The 14,531-nt window shown below is 52.5% G+C and overlaps 1 protein-coding gene across 3 annotated transcripts in view; it reads left to right on the top strand.

Annotated features, from left to right (window-relative positions):
- MTUS2 (microtubule associated scaffold protein 2) overlaps window positions 1-14,531 on the top strand; it is a 373,877-nt gene that overhangs the window by 358,433 nt on the left and 913 nt on the right. For all 3 annotated transcript variants that reach the window (XM_058688745.1, XM_058688736.1, XM_058688750.1), the window contains 5 exons: window positions 349-454; window positions 2,798-2,871; window positions 6,881-6,979; window positions 8,108-8,227; window positions 10,742-10,839. In XM_058688745.1, the coding sequence (XP_058544728.1) occupies window positions 349-454; window positions 2,798-2,871; window positions 6,881-6,979; window positions 8,108-8,227; window positions 10,742-10,839 (497 nt within the window). The remainder of the gene's footprint in view (window positions 1-348; window positions 455-2,797; window positions 2,872-6,880; window positions 6,980-8,107; window positions 8,228-10,741; window positions 10,840-14,531) is intronic.

The following is a 14,531-nucleotide window of genomic DNA, read 5'->3' as shown; positions in this document are numbered from 1 at the left end:
GAGGAAGGGGATGGGCCGGAAGCCAGGCCCAGGGCAGTGAAGAGATGACTCGGGCAGCCGTCCCCCATGGGGAGCTGTCATCTTCCTGCGGACAGCCGGGCTGTGACTGTGGCAGTGACTCCCCCGTGACCTCCCCCGATTCCGGGACTGCCACGTCATCACCAGACCCTGGCTCTCCTGCCTCGGCACAAGGCCGAGATAGCCGTCATCTCGGCAGAATGACCTGTCCTTGGCGTTTCGGGCCACGGACCTTTCTAGTTGGGATTCCACCTGTCCTCCAGGCAGCAAGGACACTGCTGCCACCCCTCCCCCCACTCTGTGTGTAACCATAGCCATGGCCTCCTTCAGGTAGAAGACATCACGGCCAGCCATGAGGCTGCTGTCCTGGAGATGGAGAATAACCACACAGTAGCCATCGCGATCCTGCAGGACGACCACCACCACAAGGTCCAAGGTAGCTACCGGCCGCCATATGTGCGGCCCTTCGGGGTGGGTCGTGTGAGCCCAACCTTTCCTGCCATCCTTCTTCTCGTGCTCCTCTTCCCATTTTCCCTTCCTTTCCTTCCGGTCTGTCTTCCGTGTCGCTTCCTGTGGCAAGAAGAGCTAGAAATCCAGGATCCATCCAGGTAACCACTTCGTTCCTCAGAAGCAGCCCCCCCTCAGCCCTGCCTGGATACGAGAACCCTAGGGAGCCGTCCCAGGGGCTCACACCCAGCCCGGGTCCCAGCTGGGGCTCCTCGGTGGCTGCTCTGGGGTGCTGCTGCTGGCCGTCGCGATGGCTCAGAGCTCCTGAGATGGTTCTGATGGGGTCTCGAATCTTGAGAAGCACTATTCCCAAGTACGCCTGGAAATCCTGGGCTTTACCTTGTCTCGTCGCCTCTCAACACAAAATGGCAAGCCGCTGTAGGTCCGTGCACTTGCCCACGTTTGTGGTGTGCTCAGGGCCACAGCAGCGCCCCTCTGGATCTGCGTCTCCACACCTCATAGCCACGCACCGTATGCCCCGTGGGCTAAACAGAGTTCCAGACGGTGGGATTTCTTTCTACATTTTTGTAACTTGAATGATCTTCCAATACGTAGAGGTTTTTGTGGGTCGTAACAACAGTAACAACATTTACTAATTACTACCAGGATTTTGACTTTGCCAAGGAACCTTTTTTTTGACGTGCGTGTACGTTAATATTTACAACTTCTTTTTCGATTTCAACCCCCCTCCCTTTTTTTCTCCTAGTCCGCTGACTGTGAAAAGTGTGTTAAAAACAATGAAATGTAATACATAGGTTAATAAATTTTAAGAATTTGAAAGTTAAACATTAGAGTTTAAACTTTTTTTAATTTTTAAAAAATATTTATTTATTTTGAGGGAGAGAGGGAGAGAGAGAGAGAGAGCAAGTGGGGGAGGGGTGGGGGGAGAGGGAGAGAGAGAATCCCAAGCAGGCTCTATGCTGTCAGCATGGAACCCCACGTGGGACCCAATCTCATGAACCATGAGATCGTGACCTGAGCCAAAATCAAGAGTTGGATGCTTAACGGACTGAGCCACCCAGGCGCCCCTTAAAATTATTTAAGGCTATTGGGTTGCCTTTTGTTTCTGTATTTTCGTAAAAAATAGACCTGGTAGGTTTTTGTGATGGATGAAATCTCACTTAGACACCATATCCAAGACCTTTGAATTATATATAAATGTGGAGGCAATGTAAATGTATTTAATGATAGCCCAAAATGCATTACTATGGTCAGGATGATACTTTCAATGACTATTAAAACTAATCATGTAGACAGAGCCAGGTAGACCAGAAGGCCACATGGCTTTATATCAATGAAATCAGCACAGACGTCCCCCCCCCCCCCCGAATGCAAATTTCAGCTATAAACAACTAGATTTCTTAGAGGCTTTTGCCATCATTACTTAAAAGATTTGGGTCAATGGAAACCACAAAGTCTTTCCTAATTGCAGCTCATGCCAGCCCGAATGATAATTGCTGGCCTCCAGTGCTCTCCTGTTCTGAGCATGTGCTCCTGGCTGATTAATGAGACCTTTCCTCACTGCAGTTATAACATGAAAACAAATTGCTTGTGTGGCCAGAATGAGATGCGCTTCACCCAGCTAATAAGATTCTTTCCATCTGGAGGAAAATAGAATCCATTCGCTTAATAACTCTTACATGACATCTCTTTCTGCCTAACTTGCAACTTATTACCAGAATGACACTTTTCACGGGACAGAATTGTTCCATACTGTCTGACAGGAACCAGTCCAATTAGTCCTTCCTTCTGTCTGAGCTTCTTAATGTTGAATCTTTGCTCAAGCAAATCCTAGAGATCGGTGGTTTCCAGAGTATGGCCCAGGAAAGCTTGGAGAATCAATGAGTACTGTGCGTGAAGAATCCAACTTGGCCAGGGTGGTGGTAAAGCAGGTTGTAGGAATCGTGTGTGTGTGTGTGTGTGTGTGTGTGTGTGTGTGTGTGTGAGTGTGTGTGTGTTTCGTGCGCACGTGCGTTTATGGTGCGTGTGTGTACGCACGTGTATGGGGACGTGTGTTCACGAGCACGACTGTGCTGTTTGCTTCCCTCGTTCGTTTCTTTGCTCTTTCCCTCTTTGTCTTTCTTTGTCCTATTCCCCTGCTCCTTCTTTCGCTGTCTTCTAAATGGGACTGCATATCGTTTCAAAATAATGGAGAAGTCTGTTTAGGCTTCAGCCTGCTATATACCAGTGTCCCTTATTTACCTGAGTCTGTCGGGGTCTTGTTTGATCTTTTTCAAGAGACCACATTAACTGTTTGACCTCTTCTCTCCAGAACTGATGTCTGCCCATGAGCTTGAAAAGAAAGAATTGGAAGAAAATTTTGAAAAGCTGCGGCTGTCATTACAGGTTAATATTCATTCTCTTAAAGGTGCATTTGTTCTTAAAGTTTATTTGTTTTGAGAGAGAGAGTGTGAGGGAGTAAGGGGAGGGACAGAGAGAGAGAGAGAGAGAGAGAGAGAGAGAGGGAATCCCAAACAGGCTCCACGCTGTCAGCGCAGATCTCATGAACCGTGAGATCATGATGTGAGCCGAAGTCAAGAGTCGGACCCTTAACCAGCTGAGCCACCCGGGTGCCCCAGTATTCATTCTCTTCACTCTGGTCTCACGATGATGGCGGTGTCATTATGCCTGTCCACAGACATTTATCTAGCACCTACTGTGTACAGGATCCTGTGCTAAGCATCGGGATGTAGAAGTAAATGAGACATATGCCCTGCCCTTTGGGAAGTCACTGTCCACTCAGACAGCTGTGACCCGAACAGTGACAGACAACACAAAAGGTAAATACTTACACCCAGTGAATACTACCATTAGTGAGCGCCACAGAGGTTCTGAGATGATGGTCCCCACTTGCCATGGTCTGACCTGAGCTGTGTCTGAGGAGAAGGGAGTGCTTGAGGACAGTATTCCAGGCAGTGGGAATGGGGTAACGGTATCCCGTTGTGAAGGATAGATATCATAGGACATGTTCTGGGAATTATCGAAGGGACTTTAATCACCTGGAAGTGGGTGAGATGAAAAGAACCTTCTTTGCCTTCCACCACCAACCTGCAGAAAATGTGGGTCTCCGAGGCCAGGGAGCCGCCTGGCTTCCTGCTGATCTCTGCGGGAGAATGAAGGGTCTCCCAGACTACGTGCATCTCCCTCCTGCCTTCTAGAGACCCCGGCCACCCCCTGCCCTAGGGCAGAGCTGCCTGGGAAGCAGGGGTGAGGTCGGTGGCCCTGCTTCCCTTCCCAACCATCACAACCAGATTACTTGTTAAATATTAGGGACACTCACGTGGGGAAATTGTGGGAGGTGATTACCAAAACCGCAACACAAAGGTGGGGATTTTGCTTCCTTGATGGCGCGCTTTCCCCTGGCAATGTTCATTGACCAGAGCCTGCCCCCCAAGAAGAGCATCCAGGATTGTGCAGATAGCCAGTCTCACAACTACTGAGCATTCTGTTCAGAAGTTAAAATGGGAAACCGCCTGCTGCAAGCCGACCCCCGACTCATCGATCCATCGATGGTCGCCTGCGCGGTCGTCACGCGGCTTATCCTCGGCACGCGAACCCCAAACTGCCTTCGGGTACCCCGCATCCCACACCATCAGGTGCACGCCCCCTAAGGTGCACAAACCAGGACCATACTGTGATGTAACAAAAACCCCATCCAGTCCACAACCAGAAAGAATTGAGAGTTTAGTTTCATATGTGGGTCCTCACGCTGCTGCTGACATTAAACCGTCATGAATTACGCGTATTTTACTTGTGATTCTCCATGGGCAGATTTCATTTGGGCTGGAGATTATTTGGTGCAAAGAGGATGGAATTGTCGAGCCCCCCTTTTTGGGCTACTGGTGGCTAGAGAACCAGGTCTGGGGCAAGAGATTGGAGCTTTCAGTTTAAATCCCCACTGTACCCCCTCTTACTAGCTTTGAAATTGTGGACAGTTACATAAGCTCTGTAAACCTTACTTTCCTCATCTGTAAAATGGGGATGATAATAAGACCTCCCCCAAGGTGTGAGCAGATTAAGGGAAATGATGTATGTAAAGTGTCTAACATGAGGTGGGTTCAAGGTAAATGCTAAAAAGTAGCAGCTATTAGGGGCGCCCGGGTGGCTTAGTCAGTTGAGTGTCTGACTTCGGCTCAGGTCACGATCTCACAGTTTGTGAGTTCGAGTCCCGCGTCGGTCTCTGTGCCGACAGCTCGGAGCCTGGAGCCTGCTTCGGATTCTGTGTCTCCCTCTCCTTCTCGTGCTCTGTCTCTCAAAAATAAATAAGCGTTAAAAAAAATAAAATACAAAAACAATAGTGGCTATTGCTATTATAATAGTTTAAAGCATTGCTGCATTTACTGTTATTATTATCATGCCATTGGTTAACTCCTGAGTGGCCCGTGCTGGGCCAGGTCACCAGGTCACCGTGCTGGGCCTTTCTGCCTCTTAGCTGGACAAAAAGGAGCGAACCCAAGTTGAAAGATAGTCCGTTCTGTCTGATTGCTGTGGCACCGTTGTGTGCCTGGCGATCTGTTTTGAGTAATGGTGAAGAAGGCAGAAAATACACAGTTTGACATTTTAGATCTATCCTAAGTGGCGTTTGCCTGATGCGTCTTTTCACGGTTTTGTTTTTTTAACGGACGGGGAGAGACTTGAAAGAAATGCTTCCTCCGACAGCGCAGACGGGTTTGGGATAGGAGCCACGTAGCGGTACATTTTTAGAGGCATGTTCTAGAAGGTGACCGGGCTGCCCAATGGCTGTGTGCCAGGGCCCAGCCGGGTTTGCCCGGGGCTGTGATCTCCACTCACCAGCTCCTGTGGGTACAGACTCCCACTGATAACTATATTGCTCGAATGGACCAGCATTTGCATTTAATGGCACCGTGGGGGCTTTTATGCCTTAAAAATGAAATTGGAAATAACTGGAAACCAAAAAAAAAAAACACAAAAAATGGAAAAGGAAGCCGCCAAAGATGGTTTGTAAAACAGGGTCCTCTGGCGAAATGAAGAAAGCAGTCAAGCCAGCGTTTCCTACGTTACGGTATTTTCATGTGGAATTATATCATTTACAATACCTAGCTCTTCGTATCAGTGGGGTGAGGTCACTTCTCATGCTGGCAGAGTTCCTTGGGGAGACCCTAGTCCCTGTGTTTTAATGTTACAGAAGCGGCGTCACTGGGCAGAGTATCTTGGGATACGCTGCGTGGACGAGGCCCCGTCGCTCGCTGCGCTGGGGCACCGCGAGAAAGCCCACTGCCCTGCACCCTTTGCTCGCCTGCCGTGCTCAGGCTGGGGTTGCAAGCGAGGTTGAGTGTAGTCGCATCTGCCCTGACAGCCGGGGGCCGGGAGCCTTGGTCCAGCCAGGGAGAGGCTCTCCACAGGGGAAAAGACTCCGCCCACACAGCAGCCCATGCCAGGGACGTGCAATCCGGCCCTGAGGCCCAGGAAGGCCAAGGGGAGGAGGCCAGAAGCGAGCAGAGCAGGAGAGGGGGCTGGCCAGTGGAGGCACCGCTGGTGGGAGAGCTGGAACGAAAGGCGGGGCTGGAGGGGGCAGTGAGATCTGAGCGAGCCGGGAGACAAGAAAGGCTGTTCGGAAGATGCACGGACACTGTGTAAAGTCCGTGCTTCATCTTGATGCCAGTGGGGTTTTACACGGAGGGGGTGACGGGGTCGGGTTTGTGCTTTCGAAGGCTCCCCCTGACTCCACCTTGAAGGCAGAAGGGTCCTACCCCAGACGCCGGGTGCAGGAAAGGGCCCAGCGCGTGGCTGAACTTCAGGGACAGGGACCAGGAGAGCTTGCGGACCCCAGGAACATTACGCCGGTGGAATTGGCGGGACTCGAGCCTTGACCCCGAAATTAGTGCGTTTGGTGGTGGGAGGAGGGGTCTCAGGCAGACGGTGAAGGTCAAGGATGGTTCAATGGTGTAGAAACGAGGGCAGCTCTCCGTTGAGGTGGGTATCTTGTTCTTCCTAAAGTCAGGGACTAGATGCCTCCCTCTGGTGGTAGTTTGCCTCTGTGATACTAAATCAGATCATTGAATCAGATATTAAGTAATTAATAATAGCTTAATAATGAATTCAGATATTAAATCACGAAATGCCTCCCGCCAACAGGCTCCTTATTTGGGGACGAGGGGCAGTGTTCTCATCTTGGGAGGTGCTCGGAGTCAGGCTGCCGGCCCCCAAGTTCTCCCCCGGGGTCGGGACCCTTCATGTGCAGCATGGGTGCCACGTGACCCCCCTCTTACCACGTGGGACAGGCAATCCAAGCGGCCTCCACCTTGCGGCCCGGCGGGGTGGCCGTTGCCTCACGGCTTCCCCGGGCCGTGACCAAGCTGGCGGACCAAGCTGGCCTTCTTGTCATGCCTCGCAGGACCAGGTACACATGCTGACCTTCCAGAGCCAGTCTCTGCGGGACCGGGCCAGACGCTTTGAGGAGGCCCTGAGGAAGAACGCCGAGGAACAGCTGGAGGTAGTCATACCCTCCCCCCTCCCCACGCCGACCGGCCTTGCGGCTCCCACGGGGCGCCCCCCCCCCCCGCCAGGAGTCACCTCTGCAGTCTCCCCCGGTGACAGGACCTCTGTGTCGATCCACTGCTGGAGCGACAGCTGGCCGGGGCACGTCCCCGTCAACGCCTCTGTCCTGACACAGGGGACGGCTGTGGGGTTCTCCGTTGGCATGATTTTCTTGCCAGATTCCACACCGCAGCCACTGTCCCTGAGCTGGGCTCCACCCCGCCTGGGAGCTCTCTGCCCGCCCCCCCCCCCCCCCCCCCGGCTGGGACCCACCCCTCCACTCGTTCGCCCCCAGCTGTCCTTTAGGCCCGCACAGGAGGTACCCCCGATGGCTGCGTTGGTACCTTGAGGGGAGTTTTTTCCAGAAAAGCTGGCAAAACTCCTTCCCTCTGATGGAGGGTCGCCAGATAACATATATGACGCCCAGTGTAATGTGAATTATAAATAAGTGAATTTTTTTTTTTAACATAAATACATCCCATGTGATACTGACACTTAAAAAAAAAAAAAAAGGTGGTGTATCTGGAATTCAACCTTAACTCAATGTCCGGTATTTTGTTGTTGAGTTATTACCTCTTGGCAACCTTACTCTAGCATTTGTTTTTCTGAAATGCCTTTTCTGCTTTCAGAACCACTTTGCTGACTTCCTATGCAAGAATCCCTCCCTCACACACACCCCCAACTCCCCGTGGACACAGGGGAGACCTGTGACTCCTGACCTGTCTGCTGAATGAAGTGGTCTGGGCCAATGTTAAAAGTCAATGTCGAGTTTGCTCTTTTTCCTCCATGAGCTCCCTTTGGGGGATGGGCTGGCAGCCTCCAACCATCCCAGCCTCCGGGCTGGTCAGTGGATGATGGCCTTACCTCTCTCATTCCCCGGAGAGCTGGGTCTCTCCTGGCATTTCCAGGGGGAGAGCAGCGGGCGTCTGTATCAAGGAAGGCCGTGAATGCGCCCATGCTGACACTCCGGGGCCTCCTGGGAAGCTTGTTATGGAAGGCCAGATTTAACCGGGTTCACGGCACCGGTGCATACTGGGCTGTGCTGGGACCGCCGGTGACCGGCTCTCGCTCTCTGCCGCTGTAGATTGCACTGGCTCCCTATCAGCACTTGGAAGAAGACATGAAGAGTTTGAAGCAGGTATTAGAGATGAAGAATCAGCAAATACACCAGCAGGAAAAGAAGATCATTGAGCTAGAAAAACTGGTGAGTCGGCCTGCGTCCTTGGGAGAGTTCCAGTCACCTGAATGGTATGCCTTACTGGCATCATGGATTCACAGCCTGCAGACGGTGGGCCCTTCCCTGTCCCTTGCTTACACCTGAGCAGAAACGCCACGGTTGGTCTCCAGGCCTTTCTTAGGAAGCCAGGAGTTTCTTTTATTTAATATATATGTGTGTGTGTGTGTGTGTGTGTGTGTGTGTGTATATGTACATATGTATATGTAAATATGTATTTTTTTTTTGAGGGGGCGGGCAGGGGCAGAGAGAGAGGGGAACAGAGAATCCAAAGCAGGCTCTGTGCTGATAGCAGTGAGCCCGACTCACAAACCGCGAGATCATACACCCTGAGCCGAAGTCGGACGCTCAACCGTCCGAGCCACCCAGGCGCCCCTGGGAAGCCAGGAGTTCTAATAAGGGAACTGAAGTGGCTTCATTCTGTGCAACTGGGAGCCCTCCTGATGGCCTGTCTCCAGCCCCCCATCCGGCCTTCCTGCCCTGGGGGAGTGCTGCTTCCTCCCTCCTCCCTGGGAGGATGGGTGGCCAGACTGAGCAGAGCACTTTCCATATGTTGGTTCTTCCACCCACTGGAGCGACCCACTGGAGCGGGTGTTGTCAGGAGCCTCATTTCACAGACGTATATGCAGATGTATAGGAAGGGGGTGTATCTCACCCAGAGCCCGTAAGTGGCCCGCCCGGGCGGGAGCCCTGACCCCAGGGCTCCCGTCCCTGCCCTCGAGGCCCTCTGCCTCCCCCTTCAGCCCGGTTGCCTTGGAACTGGCAAAGGGGCCCGCTGGAGAAACAGAGCGCCCCAGAGCTCACTCCCCTCCCCTGCAGGCACAAGGGTCATACAAGGGCTGGAGCTGGAGACAGTCGTCAGAGTCACTAAGCAGAGCAGCGTGCTTCCAAGGAGACACCGTCTGGAGGTGGAGGTTGGCCTCGGGGTCTCAGACCGATGTTCTTCCTTTTTGATTGCTATATTCAAAATTAACTTTGACGCTGCAGAAAGAAAATACGTGCATTATAAAAAATTATAAGATAGACGCAAATAAGGAGATTAAGATGTCTTTCCAGCCACGGCTAACGCTTTCCAGAGTTTTTGCTCTGTACGGTGTGCCCCCCCCCGCCACGTGCAGATGGTCATATCCTGCTCTCTTCCAGCGAGCAGACCTTTAACTTGCCGTCTCGGTGATGGATCATCTCATCTTACCTTTGAACGTTTGTCCCTGTTTGTCTCTGAGATATCCCTTGCCGCTGCTTTTCCCACACCAGGGGCTGATCTAGGACCACGTGCCGTATTCGGCCATCATGTCCTCTCTTTCTAGCACTTCTGCTTTGTGAGGTGTCTCTCGCTGTATGGCGTAGGATGGGGGCAGACTGGGGTGGGACTGTCCACAGCCAGCATCCTGGGTGATGGTGACCACACGGAGCTTCCCAGCAATGTCAGAGCCCTGCCCTTCTGAGCCGTGCCATGCAGCCCGGCTCAGGCGGAGACCCACGACCCTCCGCCCCCAGGCTGGGCCATCCGCATTCAGTTGTCTGGTCACCCACAAGCCTCGGGGTTTATTTGGCTGTTCTTAGCCATGTGCCAGGCATTCTGCCAGCATGCGTGACTTCTCCTTGCAGAAACCTTTCAGCATTAAAAAAAAAAAAAAGACCAGTTTAGTCACTTCCCATTCCTTGGGAGCACAGATGCAGGCTGAAGGCAAGGGCCTGACTAAAGAGCTACGACAGAGCCCAGCCCGTTGGCTCTGACGCCCAGCCCTGTTCGTGGGAGGGTGACCGTTCTCTTCCGAGATCAACTACCCAGCGGTGAATTTGTCATTTTCTTTTCAAAACAAAATTTATTTCTGAATTTATCTTAGAATGGAACTGTACTTCAGCAGGGCCCTGGGGGGACACACGGACAGAGAAAAAGGTGTAAGTTGCAGGGTGATACTGACCATCGATGGCGTTAGTTTCTGATAATGTACCGAGCCAGTCTCGGGCTTTGGGTTCCTGGCTGCCCGGACCCTCAGAAGGAAAAAATGCATCCGCGCCATTTGTATTCCCACCCCTCCGTTAATTCAGAATGTCATACTGTGCAAACACGCCGGGCCAGGGATTGTGATGTAGTGCAGTTGACCCGTCAGGAAGAACCCGGGGACCCGTCAGCCACCCTAGGTCCCAGCGGTGTTCGCAGCTCCCCTCTGACAGCAGGGACACTCCCCACGAGAAATGTATTCTACACGGGAACCTGATGTACGCACACATGTGCACAGTAGAGGTAAAAAAATGTTTATATCTAAAATATGTGTAACAATAATAGTTTTATTACTACGTATGGTTTGCACTCTGGTATTTTCTGTCCTGTTCTGTTTAAAAGGCACAGGCTGCTCACATCCCTCTAACCTGATTCTGTAATCACTAAGGCATCGCAAACTGCAGTCTGCCAAGCACTGTTCTTGACAACCAAAGCCCAGAAGCCTTGCTGAGAACCTCTTAACACTGCGTCTTTTATAGGCGGAAAAGAACATTATTCTAGAAGAAAAGATCCAGGTTCTCCAGCAGCAGAACGAAGACCTCAAAGCAAGGATCGACCAGAACACCGTTGTCACAAGGTAGGGGGGCCCGGCTGTGTGAGCTTCCTAAAGCACGTGTCACCTACAAAGTGGCTTTGCCGTAGCACTTCTTTGAGGGCTCTGTTTTTGTCCCAGCATCCAATTTGCCTCACTCCTCCGAGCTGTGAGGCCTTCCCCACGCAGGCTCTCGGCCTTTCCCGTATGAAGAGAAGGACAAAACACACCACCACGTCTGCCACCCGGCCTGTGCCCTGGGTCTGCATCTCGGTTGTCCCCGCCTTGGGGGAAACGAGCGAAATCGGCAGAAATGCGTGGCAGGGGTCTCCAACGCAGCTGGGAGGTGGAAGGTTCCTTTCTGGGCGTTTTGGAGAGAACTGCCAGCTGAGCGTCCCCAGGCAAAGGAGAAGAACCACCTAAGCAGCCCCTGAGCGGAGCTGGGCAGACCTGTGGGGGGCCCTCGGCCACTGAGCCATTCTCCTGGGCCGCCCGGCCAGCGGACAGGGGGGGGTGCAGAAGCCAGAGGGAAGCCGTGTAGCCGAATGCAGCTAGCTGTTCTGGGTAATAGTGTTCCCCTCTCAGTCCCCTGCTCGGAGGTGCTCCAACTCTCCAGGAAGGATGTGGAGTAAAGCAGGGTTGGGGCTCGGTCGGCCAGCAGGAGGTTATAGGCATACCTCGGAGATACTGTAGTTTCAGTTCCAGACCACCCCAAGACAGCAAGTGTCGCAGGGAAGCAGCCAAATGAATTTTCCCCAAATGAGTGGTTTCCCAGTCCGTATAAAAGGGAAGTTTACACTCTCCTGTAATCTGTTAAGTGTGAAATACCATTGTGTCTAAAAACCCAACGGACATGCCTTACCTTAAAAATACTTTATTGCCAAAAAATGCAAACCATCATCTAAAGTTTCAGTGACTCAGAATCTTTTTGCTGGCAGAGGGTCTTGCCTCAATGTTGATGGCCGCTGACCGATCAGGGTGGGCTTCCTGGAGGCTGGGGTGGCCGTGGCAGTTTCTTAAGACGACAGTGAATTTTGCCCCCTTGATGGACTCTTCCTTTCACGAACGACTGCTCTGTAGCCTGTGATGCTGTTTGATAGCATTTCACCTACAGTAGAACTTCTTTCAAAACTGGAGTTAGTCCTCTCAAATCCTGCTGCTGCTTTATCTACCAAGTTTGTGTAATATTCCAAATCCCTTGTCGCTTCAACAAGCTTCACAGCATCTTCGGCAGGAGCAGAGTCCATCTCGAGAAACCACGTTCCTTGCTCAGCCTCGAGAAGCAGTCCTCACCCGATCACGTCCTATCACGAGATCGCGGCAACACCGTCCACCTTCAGGCCCCGCTTCTAGTTCTGGTTCTCTCGCTGTTTCCACCGCATCCGCAGCGACTGCCTCCACTGACGTCCTGACCCCCCCGCCAAAGTCATCCCGAGGGTGGGAATCAACGTCTTCCAAACGCCTGTGCATGTTGATATTTTGACCCCTTCCCATGACTCGTGAATGTTCTTAATGACATCTAGAATGGTGAATCCTTTCCAGAAGGTTTTCAACTGATTTTGCCCAGATCTGTCAGAGGAATCACTCCCTATGGCAGCTATAGGCTTACCAAACGCATTTCTTCAAGAATAAGACTTGAAAGTCAAAATGACTTCTTGATCCATGGGCTGCAGAATGGATGTTGTGGTAGCAGGCACGGAAACAACATTAATCTTGTTCGACATCTCCATCAGAGCTCTTGGGTGACCAAGCGCATCGTCAACGAGCAGTAATATTTTGAAAGGAATCATTTTTCTGAGGGGCAGATCTCAATAGTGGGCTTCAAATATTCAGTAAACCGTGTTGTAAACAGATGTGCTGTCATCCAGGCTTTGCTGTTCCATTTATAAAGCACAGAGTGGATTTAGCATGATTCTGAAGGGCCCCAGGATTTTCGGGATGGTCCGTGAGCGCTGGCTTCAACTCGGGTCGTCAGCTGCGTTAGCCTCTTACGAGCACGTCATCTGTTCTTTGAAGCCAGGCACTGACTTCTCCTCTCTGGCTGTGAAAGTCCTCGATGGCATCCTCTGCCCACAGAAGGCTCTTTTGTCTACCCTGAAAACCTGTTGTGCAGTGTAGCCACCTTCATGAATTATCTTAGCCAGACCTTCTGGGTAACTTGCTGCACCAACACTTGCTGCTTCACCTTGAACTTCTAGGTTATGGCAATGGCTTCCTTCATAAGCCTCATGAACCCACCTCCATAGCTTCAGACTCTTTTTCTACAGCTTTCTCACCTCTCTCTGCTTTCACAGAATTGAAGGGAGTTAGAGCCTTGCTCTGGAGTAGGCTTCGGCTTAAGGGGATGTTGCAGCTGGTCTGATCTTTTATTCGGACCACCCACACTTTCTCCACATCAGCAAGAAGGCCGTTTCACTTTCCTATCATTTGTGTTCACTGGGGTGTCCCTTCTAATGTCCCTTCAAGAACCTTCCCTTTGCACTCACAACTTGGCTGCCCATTTGACGCAAGAGGCCCCAGCTCTCAGCCTGTCGAGGCTTTCAACGTGCCTTCCTCGCTACCCTTTTGACTTCAAGTGAGAAATGTGTTACTCTCCCTTTCGCTTGAACACTTAGAGGCCACTGTAGGGTCGTTCTCTGGTCTAATTTCAATATTGGCGTGTCCTGGGGAACAGGGAGGCCCAAGGAGAGGGAGGGAGACAGGGGAGCGTCTGGCTGGTGGACAGAACAGTCAGTACGCACGAAACATGGGGGCGCCTGGGTGGCTCAGTCGGTTAGGCGGCCGACTTCGGCTCAGGTCATGATCTCACAGTCCGTGGGTTTGAGCCCCGAGTCGGGCTCTGTGCTGATGGCTCAGAGCCTGGAGCCTGCTTCGGATCCTGTGTCTCCCTCTCTCTCTGCCCCTCCCCTGCTCACGGTCTCTCTCTGTCTCAAAAATAAAAACATTAAAAAAGAAAAGAAAAGAAAAGAAAAGAAGAGAAAAGAAAAGAACACATGAAACACACACACACGCACGCACACACAGTGTCCACAGCTGAGCTCCTGGTGCTGGCATTTCATTACCACCGCAGAAGCTCACGGGGGAGACTGCAGGGAGCAGGTCTGTGGCCTCCCCTCCAGCAGGGGCGGCAAGACCCCACTGCTGACAGCCTGAGCAGGGGAGGGGCGGGGGTGGGGGGAGCCAGAGCCTCCTCCCCGCCCGGGGCAGCCCCGTGCCTCCCCTGCAAATCACAAAGGCACCCCGGTCCAAAGAGCAAGTCCGGGCCTTACGCGAGCGAGGTGACTTCCCAGGCTCAGTCCAGCCAGCTGCAAAACAGCTGGGTCCTTATCCCGGTCAGGTCCTCAAAGGCACCGTCAGTTTTTAATGCCACAGAGCAAGCAACTCACACTTCATGGCAGATGGCACAGACCGCATCCATTCATTCTCCATCAGGCGTCCCTCGTCAGCAGACGTTCACGGAGCGTCTGCTGTGGCCAGGGCCCAGGCTGGACGCCGGGGACTCAAGAAGGCTGTGGCCCCTGTCCTCGAGGGCGCCTAGCCCAGCAGGCAGGCCGACGCACCGAGCATTTGCAGCAAGGGAAAAGGGAAGGCAGGTTGCTCTCCTGGAGACCCAGGCCAGGGGCAGGGAGGCCGAGATTTGCTCCGAGGCCGACAGCACCGTCCCTGTGCTGTCCTTGTCGGTCGCCACTGTCTGTGAGCCTCCTGGGCGGCGCGCCCACACCAGCCCCCCACTCCTC

This window comes from Neofelis nebulosa, chromosome 1 (assembly GCF_028018385.1).
Source record: "Neofelis nebulosa isolate mNeoNeb1 chromosome 1, mNeoNeb1.pri, whole genome shotgun sequence".
Classification (NCBI taxonomy): Eukaryota; Metazoa; Chordata; class Mammalia; order Carnivora; family Felidae; genus Neofelis; species Neofelis nebulosa.
This window is presented reverse-complemented; position numbering and strand designations above follow the sequence as displayed.